General features: G+C 29.0%; 1 protein-coding gene across 1 annotated transcript in view; it reads right to left on the reverse strand.

Annotated features, from left to right (window-relative positions):
- TM9SF2 (transmembrane 9 superfamily protein member 2) overlaps positions 1–13,403 on the reverse strand; it is a 59,233-nt gene extending 45,830 nt beyond the window's left edge. Inside the window, exons 1-2 of the mRNA XM_016060446.4 lie at positions 13,162–13,403; positions 6,634–6,701 (exon numbers count right to left, since the gene is read on the reverse strand). Coding sequence (XP_015915932.1) covers positions 6,634–6,701; positions 13,162–13,293 — 200 coding nt within the window. The 5' untranslated portion in view covers positions 13,294–13,403. The remainder of the gene's footprint in view (positions 1–6,633; positions 6,702–13,161) is intronic.
- Positions 13,404–22,370: the final 8,967 nt, after the last annotated feature.

Here is a 22,370-nt window from a genome sequence, read left to right on the forward strand (position 1 = left end):
GCATATTTAAGATTGTTTCTTAACCCCTTTCCTTCACCACAAAGTGCTTATCGGTAGTGGTCTTTTTCTACTGAGTTTTAAACATGATAGCTTTAATATTTAATGTGATGAGAATTGGTTGGTATAACTTTGTTTTATATCAATTTATTGTTATAGCTGAAAAAAAATATTTATCTGTTAATGCTTGCTCTTGAAACTTCGCAGAGAACCTACACTTCTTATGCTCAAGATTTTGTGGATTTGTTAACGCATTTTAAGTTGTTGTTTTTTTTTTCAAATCCTTTAGAAATTAAAAATTATGTTTACTATTATTATTTCATTATCATTTTAAAGACATTATTTTATAATAAAACATTTTTTACCATGCAAGCGTAGTTCAGTATTGCCTATACAAGCCTGGGTGCTCAGGGTTGCAAAAAACCCACCTACCCAGAAAAACCCGGGCGGGTTTTACTGGGCAAAACCCACTCTGAAAAACCCAGTAAAACCCACCCCAGAGTGGGTTTTACTGGGTTTTTCTAAAGTTGATTACTTTTTTTATCCTCTGTTATATTAAAAAGATATTCTATTGAAATATATACGTAGTCTAGCCTAAAAAACTGAATCTATGGTGAAAATACTAATAACAATCTGGAAAAAAAAATTTATTTGAAAAATTATTGAAGAAAAATGTATAGGTTTCACATAAAAAACAGAATAATTTGAGTATAAATCATACTACAATAAAAGTTTTTTCATAAGGTTATTAATTCAAAATAAACACAGACAGAGGAAATACATTATAAATCAATCAGGTTATCAGTGTTAGAATTCTTCAATCTTAAATGTCTATGTATTTTAACTAATTTTAACGCCTTTTGTACACCCAGTCTATTTCTCAATTTTGACCAAACCAGTCCACAAGTAGAAAATACTCGTTCCAATGACGCAGAGCTAGCTGGACAATTGCTTAGAGCAACCATAAAGTTGCAAAAATCTGTCATATCTCTATCATTAGTACGCATTTCCACCAATTTCCACCACTGTGATGCACTGAATTTTTTTATTACATCAGCGTTAAACATGCTAGGAGGAAATATTTCCGGGTCTTTTAATTTGTAGCTCATGAGGGGAATCAACCATTTTGGGTGTTCTGTTTCTAACCACTCCTCAGCTTTCTGTAACATATCAGAGGTTAATCTTTTTCCTGCATATTTAGGATCCATAATGTTTGCTAAATAATGAATTGGGAGAAGAGCTTGGTTCAGCCTTTTATCAATTTGTTTTTTATAAGCGCAAAGATTTTCACTATTAAATACATCAAGCCAAAGCTCAACAGCAGTAGATATATTGGTTTTTTCTGCCTGCATCAGATTTAATACTTCGCTCAGTTCTGATAATTGTTTTTGCATGTGCAATGCTTCTTTATATATTGCAACATTGTCCAAAATCCGTATAATGTTTGTTGGAATTTCTACTACGGCTTCAGTAGATATTTCTACAAACTTATGGTAATTCTTAATATATGTATCAATACAATGAATTTGAGAATTCCAACGCGTAGCATTAGGCAACTGTGGCATTAGACCACCCTTCTCTTTTAACAAACCATGGGGCTGATGAGTATTTCGAAAGAATTTTTGAACCTCTGCCACATGTTTGATAACATCCTTGTTTGTGATCTCATCAGCGAGGAGATTAATATAGTGTGCAGAGCACCCATATGTAACAATACCCTTGTGTTTCTCTTTTATAAGCTGCCTTAGTTTTACCATCTTATTTTCATTGTCTGTGCATATTGCAAAAACCTTTACATCCAAATTTTTTTCACAATGTTCTATATCTTTTTCTGCTAATTCTGCACAATATTCTGATGTTTTTTTGTTACTTTCACAATCAACTGCATTTAAAAGAAATGAAGAATTGCCTGTATGGACACATGTTGCAAGTACTGCATCCCTGTTTATATTTGACCATCCATCTAATAATAAAGTAACAGTAGCAACACTTTGCATTTCTTTCTTAATTTCATCTTCAATATTCTCATGCACTTCATCCAACAGTTTTCCTCCTAAATCAGTACGAGTAGGGCCAGAGTAACCTGGTCTCATTGCTGTCACCATTTCTTTAAATTCAATAGTTGTGGCAGCATTGAAAGCAATGTTATTTGCATAAAAGAATTTTGCAATTTTCAGATCCAAATTATTCTTTTGACTATCTGTTGTACTTACAGTATAATCATTCATTATACGTTGTCGCTTAGCTCTACTAAATTCACCCCTTTCAGTTTCAGGAGGAGTATGTATTGGTATTCCACTTGCAGACGACTCATCAGCTAACAAATTGTTTACAGTTTCCACACGTACATTCTTATGATTGTTCAAAGATCTTTTCAAACACTTACTTAGATGAGCTCTTATTCTTTCAATTTTTGCACTTATTTCTGTGTTGCAGTAATTGCATGTGCATTTTCCTTTACTCTCAAAGTTTTTAGTAACCTCCAACCACTCTGGAGCAGTTTTTCTACCACCTCCATTAGACATTTTATGACAATCAACTCAAGCACAATCAGACTAACTACACTAAATTCAACACATGGACCAAATAAAATTTAACAAGTTTAGTAGAAAACTATCAAGTACAACTGAGAGAATTTCATGTGAAATGGGCAATAACTGGTAACCCCCACTCCTACAGCTAGAAGATGATTCACAAAACTGGTTCCTTTTCAATGGTCAACAGATAAATTTTTACCACCCCTCTATTCTATTCTAAGTTTTCAGAAAGGAGGTTGTACCCCCCTTTCCCCCATTATGAAAGACAGATGTGTGTGAAGAATGACCTTGTGGGATTTGATTTTGTATGATTAGTCATTGCCTTTGACCAGCCTCCCTTTTATTGTGGAAAACATGTGTTTGGAGACTGGAGAGTCACCTTGCTGGCTATATTTGACTGTATGACCATTGATTAGTCAGTGCCTTTGATTTGCTTCCTATGCAAACAAAAAAAATTTCCTCAAATATTTTTTAAGATTAAAATATAAATAAAAAGTAATCCTGTGTTAAAATAAGTTTAAAATGTGTGATGTATGTCAATGAGTACATATAACATTTTGTATCACGATGTCAGAAGGAACTTTTTTCAGACTTTTGCATCAATTTGTTTGTATTAATTACACTTTAATTGCCTATATGTTAAATCAATTCATCAAAATAAACTTGATTATTAATATAAGCTTTTTTAAAATAAGGTACTTACCCCTGCCCTCTCTTTTGAAAGAAAAAAAACAATAAAACATGAAAAACCCAATAAAACCCAGAAAAACCCAATAAAACCCAGAAAAACCCAATAAAACCCAGAAAAACCCATCCGGGCTGGGTTTTTCTGGAAAAACCCGGGTTTTTTGCAACCCTGTGGGTGCTACCATAATTCATTGACATTTCTATGATATTGCAGTAATAATATTCAGACATTAATCCTTCAGTATTACAGGGGTAATTGTGAGTCCAAGTCAAAATTCCGGAAAATTTCTTAAGTTAAAAAAGAAAAAGAAAAAAAAGTAGAAAAAAATTTAAACAATGATTTTTTTCCCTTTTCTCAGTATTTCTTAGTTTACTTAAAATATATATAAAATTTTACACATACCTATACCTGTGTTTTTAAGTTCCCCCTTTGAAAATTTGATTTCCGGAAACTTCTGCGATCAACGATTTTCTGAAACGTCTGGACCTTCGATCTCCGGAAATCCGGATTTTTTCCGGGGCACAATCAGCCCTGGTATTAAGAGTTACTGCCCGGTTTTGAACGATTAACACATTTTTCTCCAAGGCGAGTGGCTAATTAATGAAAGCTTAGCTGCCAACATAGATAGGAAAAAATCCAGTAGATTTTAAAATATAATTTAAATTTCATGATTTACATAATATGCTAAATATTTCACTTACAAGGAATTGTAGGGATTTTTATATTCATCAAAATACAAAATTGCAATATTTTCAAGTTATGATTGCCATTAAATGAATTTGAAATGTTACGTTTACTCATAATTTTGAATAGTAATAGTCATTTAATTCATTAAAGATAGTTTAGAGATTATTTAATTTAAAAAACAAATTCTGAGTAAAAATAAACTGAACATTTTCGAACAATTTTTTATTAAATCAGTAGACCAGAAGAAACTGTCAAAATACAGCAGTCTACGGGAAATTCCAATCACTAGAGCTATGATGAAAGTAATATGCAGTATGATGTCATTAAAAAAACTCCCTCTCTTTGCTCACTCTTAATAAAGGCCCTCAAACCTCCTTCACGGTTTAGGAGAATATTTTTTAGAGCAGTTATTCTAGATAACATCAACTAGCGATGTGCCTTGTAAGTGCAAAGTGACAATATTGTCTTTGGGCAAAGATATCCTATTATAAAGCTTGTGTGTGTTATTTGATGCATTTTCTCTCCTCTTTTCAACAGCTAGAAACTTTTAATACCACTTATACCACAATATTCTGGAATTATCTATTTTTACAAATCATGCATCATATCTATAGCATTTGTGAAATCAGGTATCACACATCCGCTTTAGAGTTTTATAATACCATCTAATCCAGAGTATACTTAGTTGCTAATTTTATACTTGCATGCTTCTAAATTCTAGAATATCTAAGATTGTCGATATTGCATTTCCAGCTCCTATTTAAAAGGAATAATGCAGAAGAAATAAAGAGAATCAAGATATGAATAATTTGATTCACTATAAAATACTGATAAAAAAACATCCCGACTTAAGAAAGCACCCCTCCCCATGTAGTTTCACACAAATAATGATTGTAAATCAGTACCAAAAAAACGCCCCTTGCCTACTACACAATTTAAAAGTTTTTATTCTAAGAATTTCTTTATGAATTTTTTTCTAAAAAATAGCTATCCTGATGTTTAAGGTAGAAGATTAATGTTATACTGTAAAAGACCAATGAATGGGGTGAAAAGGAAGAGGAATTATACATCACAGTAATTGAATTGAAGTCTGCTAAGAAAAATGCAGACGCTTGTTAAGGTGGGACAGGATATGGAAGAATTGAATCTAAAAGATGGAGTAAAAGGAAGAGAGTGTCACTCTGAGAAGTGTCCTAACGGGGGAAAGAAAAATGTGAATAGAAAGGGTAAAGAATTGAATGGAAGAAAGACTGCCCCCTCGTTCAAAAAAATATGGTCGAATTGCTATAGATTTACGATGGAATCCAACGCGTTGAAAAGTGATACCCAAATGCCAGATTTGTAATTTTATGTCATAATATCATTTTAAAATATTGATTTGATTTAATTGAAGGCAAAAAAATAGCAGGACAAATATACTGAATTCAATAATTCTTAGATAATAAATCAGAATTTATGAAATTTATATTTTAAAAAAATATTTAAAGAACACTATTTTTTTGGAGAACACTATATTTTGGGAACACCAAACGATCTCTTAAGTGATTGAGATTTTGGAACTACTACTTGCATCATGAATTTATTAAAGAATTTTTCTTTCAGTCATTTGAGTGGTGTCAAGAAAATCTTCAGGTAGAAAAAATGAGGATGTTGGCAAGAGAGGAAAAGTTATGAAATTTAAATTTTAGATTAGCGGAACACTGAGAAAATTTGGTCGGAATTATAAATTTTTAATTCACGGAAATCTGCGAATAAACAGTCAAGAGATTTGCAGGATTCCGCAAATTAGCGGAAAATCACATGCCTCATAAAATTAAAATTTGTAATCATTTGAGACTACCTAAATCAAAATATTTTAAAGTAAGGTTTCAATATTCTTTAAAATAAATATGTTGCTAAACTCTATAGTGCAAAAATAATTTATTCTATGATCCCTTAATCTCGCCATTTAAAAATTCTACAAAATTATTGATTGGAATTAATCATTTTTACAATCGGATAAAAGAGACAACTAAGCTCTGCCCTTCAATATTTGCTGAAAATAATGTATTAGTGTATGAGCCCTGAATTCATCGCCCTAAAAATGTTATGATGAAACATTATTAACTTTTTTTTCTTCATAAAATAACTTAATACCTAACAAATTTGAAACAATGAATCCTGCAGGTAAGGCTACAAGCTGGAAACATGCATATAATTAATTAATAGACTGTTTTAACAATTGAATTTTGTGATTTTAAGTAGTTTGCGTAAAAGGTGATGAAATCAAAAATCAAAATCCTTGAACTCTTTAAATTAATTACTTTAAAATCTGAACTTGTATTCATGGAAAGGGGGAATGATCTGAACAACCAAAATAATCAGGAATATAATAACAAAAAATAAATAAATAAAGATGGGGTCAAACGATAATGAAATATATTTTATGAGAAAAATCAGGACAAATATAAACCCTGAGAGATCTAAAAACAGTGGGCAAAAATGTTTTCAAGTTAATAAGATAAGAAAATATTTTACCGTTAAACTTTAACGAACTAGCCACATTATATATATGTCTTCAGGTTCTTTAAATTAGTAACTTTTCTTTAAATTTCTAATACTAAGTAGTATATTTCAGCTTATTTGTGAATAGTTTAAAAAACATTTACAACATATATTTTTAAAAGAAAAAAATACTTATACTTCTCTAGCAATAATTCTTACAAAAATAAAAATGTTACTCACTGATTATATTCATATGGTATGACAGACTCTTCAGAATTCAAACGATTGACGTAAAGAGTAACAGCAGACTAAAATAAAAGATAACTAACATAAATTTCACAAAAGTAGAACAAAATATGAATTTAGAAATAGAAGTTTTGATTCCATATCTAACATTGCTGATTTTACAAATTATGGGAAAAAGAACAAATATATTACTAAAAGAGAAAAAGAAAAAAAAATATATTCTTTCTACAATTTAAACAAATTTTTCCCCTTGCTACTAACTCAAAATGGAAAAAATGAAATAAAGAAAACATCATACAACTTCGCAAAATAATTTGGCATAAAGAAAGTACAATCTATGTAGCTGATAATTTTTTTTTTTTCAACATTGTAAAAATGCTAAACATAAAATATCAATAATTAATTTCAAGAAGATTTCTAATATCTAATAAATCTCACTCATATTTAGAATCAAAAATTTTTTTATCTGAATTTCCTAAAAAATTTAAAAAACTATTTTCTATGCAATAAATTTCGTCTAAATAATGTCGTGAAGCAGGAAACACTCAAAATCGTTACGTATGGCCAATGAATAATTTCAGGCTCTCCATAACAATTTACTTTTGGAGCACAACTATTTACGACCACTTTACTGTAGAACTCTATAAGTCCTAATTGAGATGAAAATTTCTGTTAATATATTGATTTCATTGCATATGTACATAGTTTGGTATTTACCTAAATAACCCTTTAACAGGCCATTTATTTCTAGTAAGGGTACAATAAAATACTTTTTGAATTCAGATGAAAAAATTCATTTAGATTAGTTGATAAATTAATTTGAATTTTAACAAGAATGGGCAATTACAGCATATCATAAACTATTTTATTTTCATATATAACTTATTGGAAATTCTCACCTGAAATCGAAAATCTGATTTTTTTTACGGAAAATGTTAATTTATTTAATTTTTTAAGATTTAAATTGCCCCAAAAGGTCTCCGTAAGTGATGCAATCAAAAACGATCATTGATTGGTTATGACATCGCATGTGCTGAATGGAAACTTGCCGTCTCCATCCGATAAGGCTATTTCAATGCTCTTTTAGTTTTGATATCAAACGAACATTCCTTGTAAATTATAAGAACAAAAATTTGTGAATTAAATTTACAGCTTTGAGAGTGTGTGCAAAGTGAAAGAAAGATTTGAAAACTTCAAACGTTGTTATTTATTACTAAAATATCTGAAGAAATGATTATGAAGCTCTTTACAGCGAATCAACATTTCTTTTCAGCTGAAATCAGTGCTGTTGAAGTTCATAGAAAATAATATTTTATTCCACTTACTTTTAGATTAAAATAATGCTCCATTACAGCCTAATTACTTAATTAAAATAAGTCGCAGATTGGATAGAAATAGTATACATTTAAATATCGGATGGATGATATTATTATTCGTTATTGCATTAAAACAAATCAGTATTTTCATAAATCTAGTTCATTGAAAAATATCAGTCCATCAGCGTTACAATCTATGAGCTAATGTTCAAGAATTCAAATAATGTAATTTAATGTTGCTTCTTTTATTTATTTATCACTAGAGTTGAAGGATTTTCTTTTTAAGTAAATATTTACAAATGAAGTTTATGTCATCTTTTTTTTACTACGTATTAAATATTTAAATTCACATTAATGCTTATATTTATTATTCTTTGCGTTAATAGGAATTTCGTTACAGTTAGAAATTATTTTTATTTATAAATTTTAATTCCTTTTTCTGCAATGAAGTACTAACAAAGTATGGTTATTGTTCATTTCTCTCCTTATTTTTGCAAACTATTAGTCAGTGCTTGCAATGAAGAATTCTAAAATAGTAAAATTAATACACTATACATTTTTAATTAAAAAAATTTAATTAAAATAGTTGAAAAAAATTTCAGGTTAAGGATTCGGTATAGTCGAAAACGTATCAACACTTTCAAGAATCCATTGAAGTATATCTTCTGATCATCATCATCACCATAATCTAGTTATACTTAAAATTTCACTTAATTTCCCATTTATCCACATCTAATTAACTCATTTATCCACAAAATTTCAGCGAATATCATTAAACTAGAAATTTCTATTTCACTAAAGCTAAAGAACAATAATGAAAAATTAAGTTATATAAAATGGAAAGAAATTCTAATGCACATTCTTTATTATTTATTAAATACTTAAAAAATAAACAGTAATGTTGATATTTTGTCTCAATATTTTTAATCTTTGAGTAAATAGGTACTTTGCTTATATGCATTTATAAAATTTTATTCCTGTTTCTGTAATAAAGAACTAAGTAAATTCATATGCTTGATTTCAAATACTCTTATAACACAGATTAGGGCAATTAAAATGAAGTTAATAAAATCTATTAGAATATTTAAATTTTTTTCTTTCAACTTTAAATTTTTTTTGCTGAAAGAATGAATTTTAAGTTTTGCTGGGATCACAAGTTTTTTAAAAGGCTACTGCTATGCTAAAGACAATTACGTGCTTTGAATTCACGCTAGAATAAATAAATAAAAATTATCAATAACTTAAGCTTCACTACATTTTAAAATCTAAAACTATTTATTCTACATAAATAATTGATCCAACATTTCTTTTACTCAAAATGAAAATAAATCTTCGCAATGAATTTGAAGTATACATTAAAATTAAGATTAATAGAGTTAAAAAAAAAATGGAAAAAACGAAGTTATTTTGTATTTATAATGCATCATTTAATTAGCAATAGTACACACTTACTTTATTTAACTAAAAAATCTTAAATATTCAGAGCTAGAAAATTTTGTCAACTATTAACAATGTTTCAGAGAGTAACATTGAAATTTAACATTATAAAAATACGTTATATTAAACCCACATTTTTATTAAACGATATTAGGGTGCAATTTTTTATACAGATTGCTATTGACCATCAGAAATAGTTGGACTTAATTACGAAAATTCAAACGAAAGCAAGAACGTATTGGCCTTCACGGCACAGTGATTGTAAGTGAACGGAAGATGGACACATGTGACGTCAGTTCGTGAATAATCACGTGACTCCCCGTTTCAGGTGAAAACGAAAGTAAGCTATTTTTGATTAAAAATAACTAAATAAATAGCCTTCTTAGGAAAGTAATAAACTGTTTTCTGGCAGTTTTGGGGGATTCTGAATGCATTAAATTTTTTTAATAAAATTGACTGTAATTGTACAGTAGAGAGCCAATTATCCGGGATGCTCGGGACCATCGCTATCCCAGATATCTGAATTTCCCGGTTTTCTGGATCGACCAAAAAGTGTCGTTAATCGATGTTTTATCGAACCCGAGGTACAAGGAAAAAGTGTAATGCATAAAGTAAGAGAAAAAAGAAAGGTGCTCCTAACTTTAAAAAGAAAAAAAAATGGTAGAAATATAACATTTAAAAGAATAAAAAAATTTGCAAGTTTAGACAAGAAAATCAAGTTTAAAAAATACAAAATTCTCATATTTATTTTCTAAAAATAATTACAATTCCTAAATTAAATAATATAAACAAAACCAATGATTAAATAACGCAATACATTTCATACCTAATTATACGGGGAGAAACGATAAAATAAAAGGAAAACTTATTAATCTAAATAAAAACACTTGAAAATTTTCAAACCGAAACGATAGTTAAAAAAGGCACTAGCATAAATATTAAAACCCAGAACAAGGCAAGATCAACGGAATTCCAAAAAAAAAAAAAAAAAAAAAAAAAACATAATGATAAAATTTATGAATAAAAAGAATTTATTGAGTGCGAAATTTATCGCGAAAAGAAAAAAAATCAAACGTAGTGGAATCAGAAAAACAAAACTGTAATCTGCTTCATAAAATAGTCCTATGTTTAAATTAATAAACAATTCTCCTTTTATTTTATTTTTTTTGTTGATAAAAACAAGATTTTTAATTACAGCAGATGTGATTCCACACCAAGAAAAGCTTGCAATTGATACCGCAATTCCAAAGAATGAGTATTTATTCAAAAGAAAAAGATTTTATTTTTATTAGTCGATGTCAAATAAATATATTTTTCTCTTTTCTTTTACTGTTCACTGATATGCATGCAATGCATTCCCCCCCCCCCCCCCGTAAATCAAGCAGAAAACGAAATCAGCATGCCACACCCTTGAGTTTGATTGACGGCCTAAAAAAAAAAAAAAAGATTCCTCCCTTCCCTGCCTTCAAGGTCACGGAGGAAATGACGTTTCTCTGGGTAAACGGGGAAAAAAATTTCCCCTTCCTTACATTTTCCTCTACTTAACTTCAAGGATGAGTCCTATTTCCGCTTTTTTCGTTCTAGTCTAAAATCGTTCTAGTTTAAAATGGCGGGAAAATCGAGCAAAATTTTTCCCGGTTATCTGGATACCGGATAAATGGTTCTCTACTGTATATTTTTTGTGGTAAGTATGTTGATTATTACCAAACAGGTGTTATAAAAAAGAAACTTCATGACTTTCATTTCTTTTCATTTGTAAAATAAATTTTATAATTACTCCAAACTGAAAACGGAATTACATACTATAACTTATTTTAAATTCCTTAGAAACAGGCATATTGTAACCAATTTTATTTGAAAGGATACCTATTACTTCATCAGAGTTGAAATTAATAATAAATGGCATAACAAAGTTATAGAGGTGGTATGCTCACCACGACCTTAGAAAGAGTTAAGATTAACAGAAAACAGAAAAATTATTAAACAGAAAAATTCCTTTTTTTATCTATATCTGGTGACAGTAACTATAATAGAACAGCCTTCCTTGAGGGGATCTTATCCTAATCTACTCCATAACCAACCCAATTAACAGATACAGGGTATCTGCTACATTTCAGATTTTCAAATTCATGACTTTTCATGATTTTCCATGACTAATTCCAAGAACTTTTCATGACTTAATGAAGTTACTATTTTCTCCCAACAAAAACAGAACAATAAATTAAAAAAGCATTATAATAATGTTAATTGAAATGATAGGTATAACCAAAACTATTATACTCTGCATCTTCATATTTATAGATCTTAACTTGAAAAAACAAAGTAAAGAAAGAGTTGAAGCAATAAAATAAGTGAAACAAAATACAAAAGCAAATAATTTTTTTTTCTATTTTTCTGCAGAATTATATTCTAAAAAATATTTTTCTTGTTCATTGGAAAAGAAAGAAATACTCATGATTTTTCTGTTTTCATTTCGGAATTAAAAAAAATTCGCCAATGATTGCCTAGCTTCAGCTAGAATTTCAAATTGACAAAATAAAAAAAAATAAATTATAATAAAAGTTTTGAAATCACAGAAGTTTAAAAGATAATTTGCACTAGAAATGATGTTTTATTTCTTCATTTTTTAGAAATGTTCTTTGCCTTCGTTTCAAAAAGAACACCATAATATTTTAAGAACATGGTAAAAATATTTTATATTTTGTAAAATATGACTTGTGTGGGGATTTTTTCACAAATTCAGATATGCGGAACACCATTAAATTGGAGGGGTTCACCATTCGGAAACCATAAATTCGGAACAACATTAAAAAAATTTAAAAATTAAGATTTTTCGGCGACTCAAATCCATGACTTTCCATGATTTTTTTAAATAAACTGGTTCAAATGATGATATTTCATGTCAAATTTTGTTCAATACCGAAATTCATGACCTTCCATGATTTTTCATGACTTTCCAGGAGCGCAAGATACCCTGCTAATACTAATTAACAAAGTTGATGTAAAATTAACTTTATAAGGCAGCCAAATTAAAATGTTTGATTAGGACGTTTTTCCTAAATGTATACCTGTAAATTCTTTGTTATAATTTGCTCTTGTAATTTTGAATCTGCATCTACTAATCTCGTCGTTGCATTTAAGTGCATTTTTAAAATAATATTTATTCACGTCAAATACTATTTAACTATCATTCTTATTATTTGCACAAAAGTTCAGAAAACTAGCCTTCAATTTGAAATCTATCCAACCATTCTACAGAATCTAAATACACCTTTCCTTTATGACTACAGCCTCATATTAATGTTCGCTCTCAATATTCTATTTTTATTTTTGCAGCCTGCTAGTCGAAAATGTTTGAGCAACAATCAACTAAATAGCCCACAATGTAATGGTAATAGCGATTCATTTTTAATGATGCCACATAAAATTATTTTTTAACACGATTGTAAATTCCTTGCGGATCTATTGATTAACTACAAAATTAACAATTATTAATACTATTGTTCAGATTAGTTTAATTTGCATAAATTTCCTTTTTTTATAAAATTCCGCAGTTTTAAAAAATGTATAAGCCGTCTATAAGTGGACTAACTCGATATGTTAATACAAATAATACCTATACATATCCTACGCTCAAAATGATCAATTAAATTTAAGAAACGGTGATCCAATCAAGAAGAAGAAAAGCTTTAAAATACAATGATAATATTCAACTTTAAATACAAATTAGATTAATAAGAATTTCTCTATAATGGTAAACTGATCATACTTGACAACTAGCAGTAGCTTTTCCTTCCTCACAATAATTTACAGGTGCTAACCCAGGAAGATAAAATGCGATTGCAGATGACAAGTGAATAAATAAAATGACATATATAAATAAGTTAGCTTTAGCCATCATTTACAAATTATAACAATACCACCTCACATAAATAAAACACGTAACATTGCAGAAAACAACAGATCAACTGCCGATTTTTATGCTGCCATTAATTTGTAACGAAATTCATTGAAGACCCAGAAAATATGAAGTGAAAAATAAGGAGACCATTCTTGTTGCATTCAGTTCACGCATCGAGCTCTCATTCATTCGGTGCGCGTTAGCGAACTTCTCGGAAGTTTTGGGGCAATCTAGGTGAATGAAATTCGCATGTGCGATCGCCCGACAATGCGTCAATCAGGGTTTCTAAAGATTCGCACACGTAATACGAATGGTTCCTCAAAAGAGATTTTCATGAATGTGGTTGCCGCACTTCCGATCACCGTCGAGAAATTATGAGAACCTGATTGATGTTGTTGCTGTTGTAATTCATTTACATCGCACTAGAGCTGCACAATGAGCTATTGGCGACGGTCTGGGAAACATCCCTGAGGATGATCCGAAGACATGCCATCACAATTTTGATCCTCTGCAGAGAGGATGGCACCCCCGCTTTGATAGCCTGACGACCTGCACGTGAATTCAAGCACTTTACGGTAGAACAGTTTAACGAGGACCAATACCGCACACCCTCGGTCCCTACGCAGACTGATCCAAGTGGTCGCCCACCCGCACACTGACCTCAGCCAGTGATGATTGACTTCGGTGATCTGCTGGGAACCGTGTCTTAACGATCTGTCCACTGCGGGACCCTGATTTATGAAATATATTCTATTACAAAAAGCTCACCAAACATGTTCCTTTTTTTCTCTTGGCGATGATCTGAGGCGCGGTAATCACATTCGAGGAGAATGCTCCTTTACTTAACTTATTGTTGTTGTTAAGTTACGTCGCACTAGAGCTGCACAAAGGGCTATTGGCGACGGTCTGGGAAACATCTCGGAGGATGATCCGAAGACATGCCATCACAATTTTGATCCTCTGCGGAGAGGATGGCACCCCCGCTTCCGTAGCCCGACGGCCTGCGCGCGAAGTCGAGCACTCTACGGTAGCACAGTTTAACGAGGACCAATTTCGCACACCCTCGGTCCCTACGCAGACTGATCCAAGTGGTCACCCACCCGCACACTGACCGTAGCCAGTGATGCTTGACTTCGGTGATCTTCTGGGAACCGTGTCCTAACGATCAGTCCACTGCGGGACCTTAATTTATTGAAGACGTGGTTTTGTAATAAACGTCATTGAGAGCTACGCTAAATCATGCGTCATTTATTTTCGAGAGAAAAAGTAAATAAAACGTATTCATTTTATTGCAAATAAAGATTTAGCAACACTGGTAACCTGCTAAGGGTAACACTTTGAACAACTGCTGAGCACTTTGAACAACCTGCTAAGGGACCAAATGTGTGCGGTATCGGTCCTGGTAAAACAGCTCTACATCAAAGTGCTCGATTTTGAGCACAGGTCGTTGAGGAGCCAGCCCTTCACAGAGGATAAGTTACAGAGGGATATGTTTTATTGGATTAATCACTATGGGAGGTCTGACCTTACTTAAGATAAGGGGATAAATGTTTTTTTTCTCACCTATTTCTGAGCATATATCCCAAGTTTCGTTTGTTTGTCTCCCTCTTTCTCGTCTGTTGCATTTTTTACTAATTTTTTCGAATAGATAAATATTTTTTAGTTATTTTTTTAATGATTTAACTTCTTTAATGTATTTCCCATACAGCACAATTCGTCCATTAGACGTCTAGATTTTTTCCAGAGTCCATTAGAGGTCGTAGACCACGCATGGATGAATACTAGACGTCTTTCTAAAGCTCGTTTACAGATTATCTATCTTGGTTGAGGTACAGATATCTTATACACGTCCGTGGTAGGTTTAGTGTGGATAAGACACACTGTGGATGTTGCATGAGATCTATGACACTCACACGACCACCATAAAACATAGCAAATGATATTTTAAGTTAGGAAATTAGACACAAAAACGTACTTTCTCTGATTAAGCATACCTTTTTTCGATGGATGGAAATATTGTTTTAATAGTTTGGTCAGGAGCACGCTTTAAAGTTTGGCCCTTTAATCTTAAATTATTTTTTGCGTATTTCCCTATATCCCAAAAGAGAATTGAAAAAAGTTTGCTTACAATTATAAAATTCGTTTTTCTAAAGATAATTTCATACAAAATAATATAACTTTTAGTAAATATTTATTTACTATTTTATTTAATGACAGTGGAAAAACTTTAGAATTGTAAGGTATACAATTTTTTCATCGATGAAAAATTGATCATTTGAAAGAATGCAATTTTAAATGTCAAAAAATAAAATGTTAGCAAAATCGGTCCAATAGTTCCTGAGAAATAAAAAACTCGTATTTTTCGAAATTTCGTTTCTCACCTCCTTAACTTTTTGTGTCTATTTTTTGTGACTTAAATTTCATAATTATAAAAGCAAATTTAAATCGTAGAAGAAAGAATGTTTCGTGATGATATGTGTTAAACAATAATTAATTAGTTGCAGGCTCATGCCAATAGGTAAAAAGCTTCTGCAGAGTGAAACAGAAATCTTGTTGGAGAGTCTACTTTCCTCTCTGCAGAGAAAAGAAGACATAGGCAGACAAACAGCAGCCATATGTGGCAAGTTTTTTTTCAAATGTAAGTTAGTTAATATTCGCTTCTCGAACGCAAATTTAAAATTTGTATATTGAAAAATTATTAAAAATTTCAGCTATATTGTTTGAATTTTATATTGTAAGCCGATGGACTCACTCTTCATCTCAAATGGAGATAAAGAGCGAGTATGGAGAAATTAGCATTTTAAGAAATCATAGAGAGAAATTTTAAGTCTCTATTTATTTACAATATATATTAACATAGAATCCCCTGATTGAAATAATCCTTTTTTTGTCCATAAAATTACACTATGAAACAATTAAAAAAAAATTTACATTTTAATGGGCATAACCATTTCGAAGTTTGTACAAAACTGGACACAATATCATTAGATATTTTACGTGGTTGCAATACTAATAACTTTATTTGCAAAACTGAACTATTACGCGGTACAGAAGGGAATATTGAATTTAACATTAAAACGATTCAAAAACCAGTCGATGCATACAAAAATAACATTTTCAGATCAAAATGTTCCTTAAACATTTTGTGAAACGTACATGAAATTTCAAATTTTTACTATCGAGTAATTTTTGCGTTCTAGGAGTTAGTAGCGTGGAAATTTTTTGAAATAGCTGTGACTGCGATAAATTTTTTTTCTTTATTACAGAAGTAACTTTTAAGCTTACAGTGTGTGGTAAATTGCACCATACAGTACAAAATACATCGATAACAGAAAAAAAAATGCTATTTAATTTTGCATTAAAATTAATCTGCACATTATGGAATCAAAATTAGTGATTTTAGCTTCTTAGAAAGACATTTGAAAAAAATGTGAAGTATAAACTGAAAAAAATGTGAAGTATAGACAATTGCCAACCACCAACCATGGCATCAAAATTCTCTCTGCCACTGCATTTCTTCTATGCTTACAGCTAACATATTTAGTTTATCCCATGCATTTCAGAATAAATGGTTTTGGAAAATAAAACTTTTCTGGATGAACTCTGAAAAACACATTGCCAGGTCTGAAATTTTTTCTTTGAGACTGAAACCAAGGAAGTTCAGCGTTATATTTAAAAGTCACTCTGTAATATGAAAAAAAAAACGTTTTCCCATCTCAATAGAAACATATTCCTATTAGTTGCTATCTAATTGATTGATTTTTGATGAATATCCAGTGGACAGGTAAGTGAAGTTACATTAGCTTAGATATTTCTACAGGCGGTTTTTTGCAATATTTTTTTGAGTTGATAAACGTTAAGTGCATCATTTGAATAAATTCTAGAACAAATTTCATCCACTTTAAGCAATAGAACTTTCTAGATCCTTTTGTAGAGGGTTTAATTCACCTGGTGATACTGACATTTAACGAGACATATTTCTAATAATTTAACTATTTTGCAAAAGGAAAATCTAAAAAAAAAAAAAAAAAAAAATCAGATAGGTGTCTTAACTTTTTTATAAGCTTCATTATAACTATATATTTTTAAAGTGTTTTATAATAGTAAAAGTAAGAACAATAAAATAAAATTAAAATGAACAATAAAATATAATTCTTCATTTGATTTAAATTAATACTTAAGTATTTAAATTAAACTGTAAACACAAATATATTTAATTTTTTTAAATAATTCAAATTTAAAAAATTTTGATTTTAAAAGCTCTTATTTCTTAGACTTTTTTTTTAATAAATTGCACCAAAGTAGTTTTTAAAAAAAAGCTTAAATATGATATGTCAGGATAAATAGGAATTGAATGGAAATTATATTTAAAAAAAATATTAAAATATTCATGATAACATCTATCTAAGAATATCTGAATAGCAATAAAAAAATAGACAAAGTCAAGTACCTATGGGAATAGTGAATGATTGTGTGTGTTCACTGTATTGATTATGATGCTGACAATGTCAGTACATGGAATTCCATCAACCTGGACGTTTTTCTCTAATTTCTAAAAAAATAAAAATTCAATTATCACCTTAACATTGAAAAAGTGTTGATATTCTTGTTTGGAAATGTCACTGTATAATAAAATAATAAATAAAGTTTAATCAAATTCAATAAAAAAAGGACAAAGTTAGAAATACGTTTTAGAGGTTTTATAACTGTTGGGGAGGAAAATATAAATAAATTTTAAAAAATATCGCACTAGCTCCATGCTATAAGGCTAGTGTGAACAAAGCCAAAGATTTTTTTTTAACACTAAACATACCAACACTTAATATATACCTATTTCTACCATAGTCGGTAAAATGACTGGACTTATTATTTCTTGATTGAATGTATGAAATATGGATGTTAGGAAGGAAATAAACTAAAAAAAACTTTATTATAATTCAACAAAATTGTATATAGCCAATTTTTATGTATTACAAATACAAAGAATAAAACTTTTTTATTCATTGTGCAACGCATTTTTTACATATACAGGGTGTTTACATTGTACATTTTCCGCAAACATATTTCTTCTAATTATTATTTCTATAACTATAATTCTTATTATTTCTTCTAAGAACTTGTGCTGTCTTGATTATTTCGACATTTTTCTGGGTGAAAACTGGCAGTTAGTTTGAATTGAAGTAAAGCTAACAAAATAAAATAAAAGCTACTTACCAAAACATTTAATTTTTGTCAATTTTTTTTACACAAAAATGCCAATCTAAAATTTTAGGTACTTTCTTGAAATTTAAATTCAGTTATTCTGGTTGAACTACGCAATAGTCTTTGCAAAAATGCGCAACTAATTGAATGCAATACATGGAACATGCATTACATTGTAATTTCTGATCCTATAACCTTTTAAAGTAACAAATTGTTCTCCCAGTCAAATGACCGGTTGTGGTAGAAAATAGGTATACGACAAGTATTATTCGAAACAAACAAAATACAAATAATAATAGAATATTAACTTTATATAAATGCTAGAAAAAGTTATGAAGTCCAATGTACAAAAACGATAAGATGATAAGCGCATTTTCGATGCAAAAGTTCTTAAACGGTCATTTGGCCGGTTATGGTATGTTTAGTGTTAAAAAAGATATTAAAAATGTATATGTGCAAACTAGCATACTGTCAAGGAGATTGGTGCAGGCTGAAGATTTGTAGAAGAATTTGTTATTGGTTGAAAATGGAACTGAAGAAATATATTGATGAGGTTTTGAAATCGTTGAAGAGGGTTAATTTTCCAATTGCCCATGTATCATTGTCACAAAGAAGCAAAATAAACATAAAAAAATAATATTATTTGAACAAAATAAATGTTATTTAAATCATGAAGGATTTAATAATGTGGCAAAATGATCAATAACAATAATCTGCCAATATCCAATTGATTGTAATATAATCAATCAAAAGTAACCTAATATCTTTATGTTGCTTTTGCATATTTAAAGCTCAAGTTGCAGTGAAATGATTTTTCATTTTGATGTACATATTTAAAACTATTTTTGACTATGATAAACTTAAAATAATAAATTTTTAAATAAGTGTAAAGTGTATCTGCATGGTCTGAGTCTCACATGACACTTCCCTGCCTTCATAAAATCATGTAAAACATTAACTTTTTTTGGTTAAGGAATCCAAGCATTGGCTATGAATTGTTACAAACTATTGTCATGGCTTTGTTTAATGTTTATTCTCCCTTTCTTGACTTTCAAATTTAATATGTATTGGCGGTAAGAATTAAATATAACAATTCATTTTTACAAAATTAAAGTAATGTAGTAACCATGTATCAGTTTTCATATTCTGTGCAAATGCTAGTTGAGGTAGTGTCTTCAAATTGAATGATTTTCTCTTCCATGCCAATGTTACTGAATAAAAAGATATTAATTTATTGAGAAAATTAAATTATTATTTAATTTTTTTATTATAGGAAATATGTTATGCTTATTGTTGCACATCACTTGTTTAGTGAATGGAGTTAAGATTTAAAAATAAAATGTATAGACATGTTCAAAATGATACTGAATGAACTGTTTAGACAAATTTATCAAAATTGTCCACAATAGCTGCCCTAACCTCTATAATTTATGAAAAAATAAATAAATAAAAACAAAGAAAACGAATTCAAGAAAAATAAGTGTTCTAGCCACATAAACTTCCATTTATTTTTGACAGAACAAAACAAGAAAGACATTTGTCCTAATGAGATAATACATCAACGCCAGTACATAACTATACAATCTCTGAACTTCAGAGATAAAGAAAATTATTATTTAAACAAAAATAGCCATATTATAAATTACTGAACAAAATATACATGTTCATTAAAATATTTTTAAGTAGTTAGGAAAGTTAATTTAAAACAAAAGGCTTTATAAGATAATTCTTTTTCAAAATAATTAATAAAGAAATGTCATATGTTTGACACATATATTATCTCTCTAGCATGCAATATATTATAAGTCTTATATACAGATTCTGAATTAGGAGACACTCATAGAGAAGTTATGCATAAACAAATATTGCACTCTATTAATTCAATATTATACTCATTAACTTTATATTCAGATATGGCACACATCCTATTGGAAGAATATTTATGTCATTATTTAAAATTAAGTTATTTAAAACTTTAAAATTTAAAGAAGCAAAATCTAAAGACAAAAAAATTTTAAACATAGTTAAACTAACATAAATAATTTTAATATAATACTTTTATCTGATGCAAAAATTTGTCACATTTCTTTATTTATCAGCATACAGATGAAATAATATGAAAATTTAAATACAAATGAAAACTTCAATACAATTAAAAAGACAAAAGTTATGAATTTGGATTATATATATTTGTAAGAAATTTTTAACTCACAAATTTAAAAAGAGATATTTTTTAAGTAAATAAAGTGAAGTCAAGAGAATATAAAAAAGAATCAGTAACAACATTCATTCTCAAAATAAAAAAAAATATAACTCAAATCATTCTCATAAATATACTGACAAAATATTATATTTAAATAAATTTATACTGTATAATTTTTGATAAATTTGACTAAATAAAGTAGATCACTTATAAAATATATTCACAAATCACACATAATTTCTGAAAAAAACTTGAAGAAGGGCAATCTTTCTTTGTAAAAAAAACAAAATTTCATCGTCTGCCAAGGGAATAAAATTTAATTAAAAATAAATACCATGTTAGACAAAATATTTTTGGCATATTGTAAAAATATTACATAGTCATATTTAAATACTATATTTTAAATAAAATTTAAAAACATATTTCTGAAACAACAGGAAAAAGTACATGCAAACTTTAGATTAGTTTTTTTTCTGTAAACATTAACAGTCATCATCAACAAAAAATGCTCCCTGTAATAAACATAATGAAAATATAGTATCAAAAGATACTCTCAACAGCTGTTGCATTTTTCGCAAATTTGTTTTGAAAACATTATCATAAACTATTTAGGGTATCTGAACTTTATATCAGTATATATGATTATACACATATATATAGCTACTTACAAATGTACACATTTATTATATACATATCGTATATATTTGAAAAAAACAATCATTATAACATATTTACTTTCACAGTAAAATTATTTAAACAGAACAAGGAAATTTTTTAAAGGACTAGTCATTTTGCAAGCAACTTACTATCTATTACAACAATCTAGTTTATAAAACTTAGGTTGCAATGTTTGAAACTGCTTCAAAAATAAATAGAGCTAGCTAAATATTAAACATATAAACACGTAAAAACATTTTAGATAATTTAGGTTTGTTTAAATTTGAAAAATTACTAAAATTTATTTAAATTTTTGCTTTAAATCTTGCAGCAGATTAAATAATAACAATTTATATGCATTAAGCTCAGTGATTAGTTATAAAGAAACTATTAAGTTTATTAATTAGTGAATATAAAAGGAATTTTTTAAAAATCTTATACACTAAATTATATTTCATCAATTAGCATCATTGACTGTAGATATTACCAAAATTAGAATTTTTTTTAAATGCATAATTTTTTTTTTACTTATAGATAATGAAACAAAAAAATTTAATCAGCAGAAACATGCAACCTCTGTTAATTATTTCTGCATGATATACAGCAGAATAATAAAATAAAAAAGAAGCAACGACATAATATTGTAACATTACATTATATCACATTAAACTTGTTAGGTAGGGAAAAAATTAGATCATGAAATAATAGAATGACATGAAAAAATATTAAGAATATGAATACAAAATTTTAAATATTTTTATGTGGAAAAATATGTTAGTCTCTCAAAATGGGTTTTTAATATTCTCTTAGTTTATATATTAGCTAGCTGAAGTCAAATGATTCAAACATTAGATAAAACTATCAAAATATCTTTCTTAAAATATACCGTTCTCACTGCTGTGTTTGATGTGTTGTAAAATGAGCACTTCTATTGTTTCTGAAAACTACTTTGCTCATTTATAAAATGTATAATCTGATTTAGTAAAAAAGTATGCATCAAAGTTTAATAAAATTG

Source organism: Parasteatoda tepidariorum, chromosome 11 (genome assembly GCF_982258835.1).
Source record: "Parasteatoda tepidariorum strain Cologne lab strain chromosome 11, Ptep-v5.0, whole genome shotgun sequence".
NCBI classification, from domain to species: Eukaryota; Metazoa; Arthropoda; class Arachnida; order Araneae; family Theridiidae; genus Parasteatoda; species Parasteatoda tepidariorum.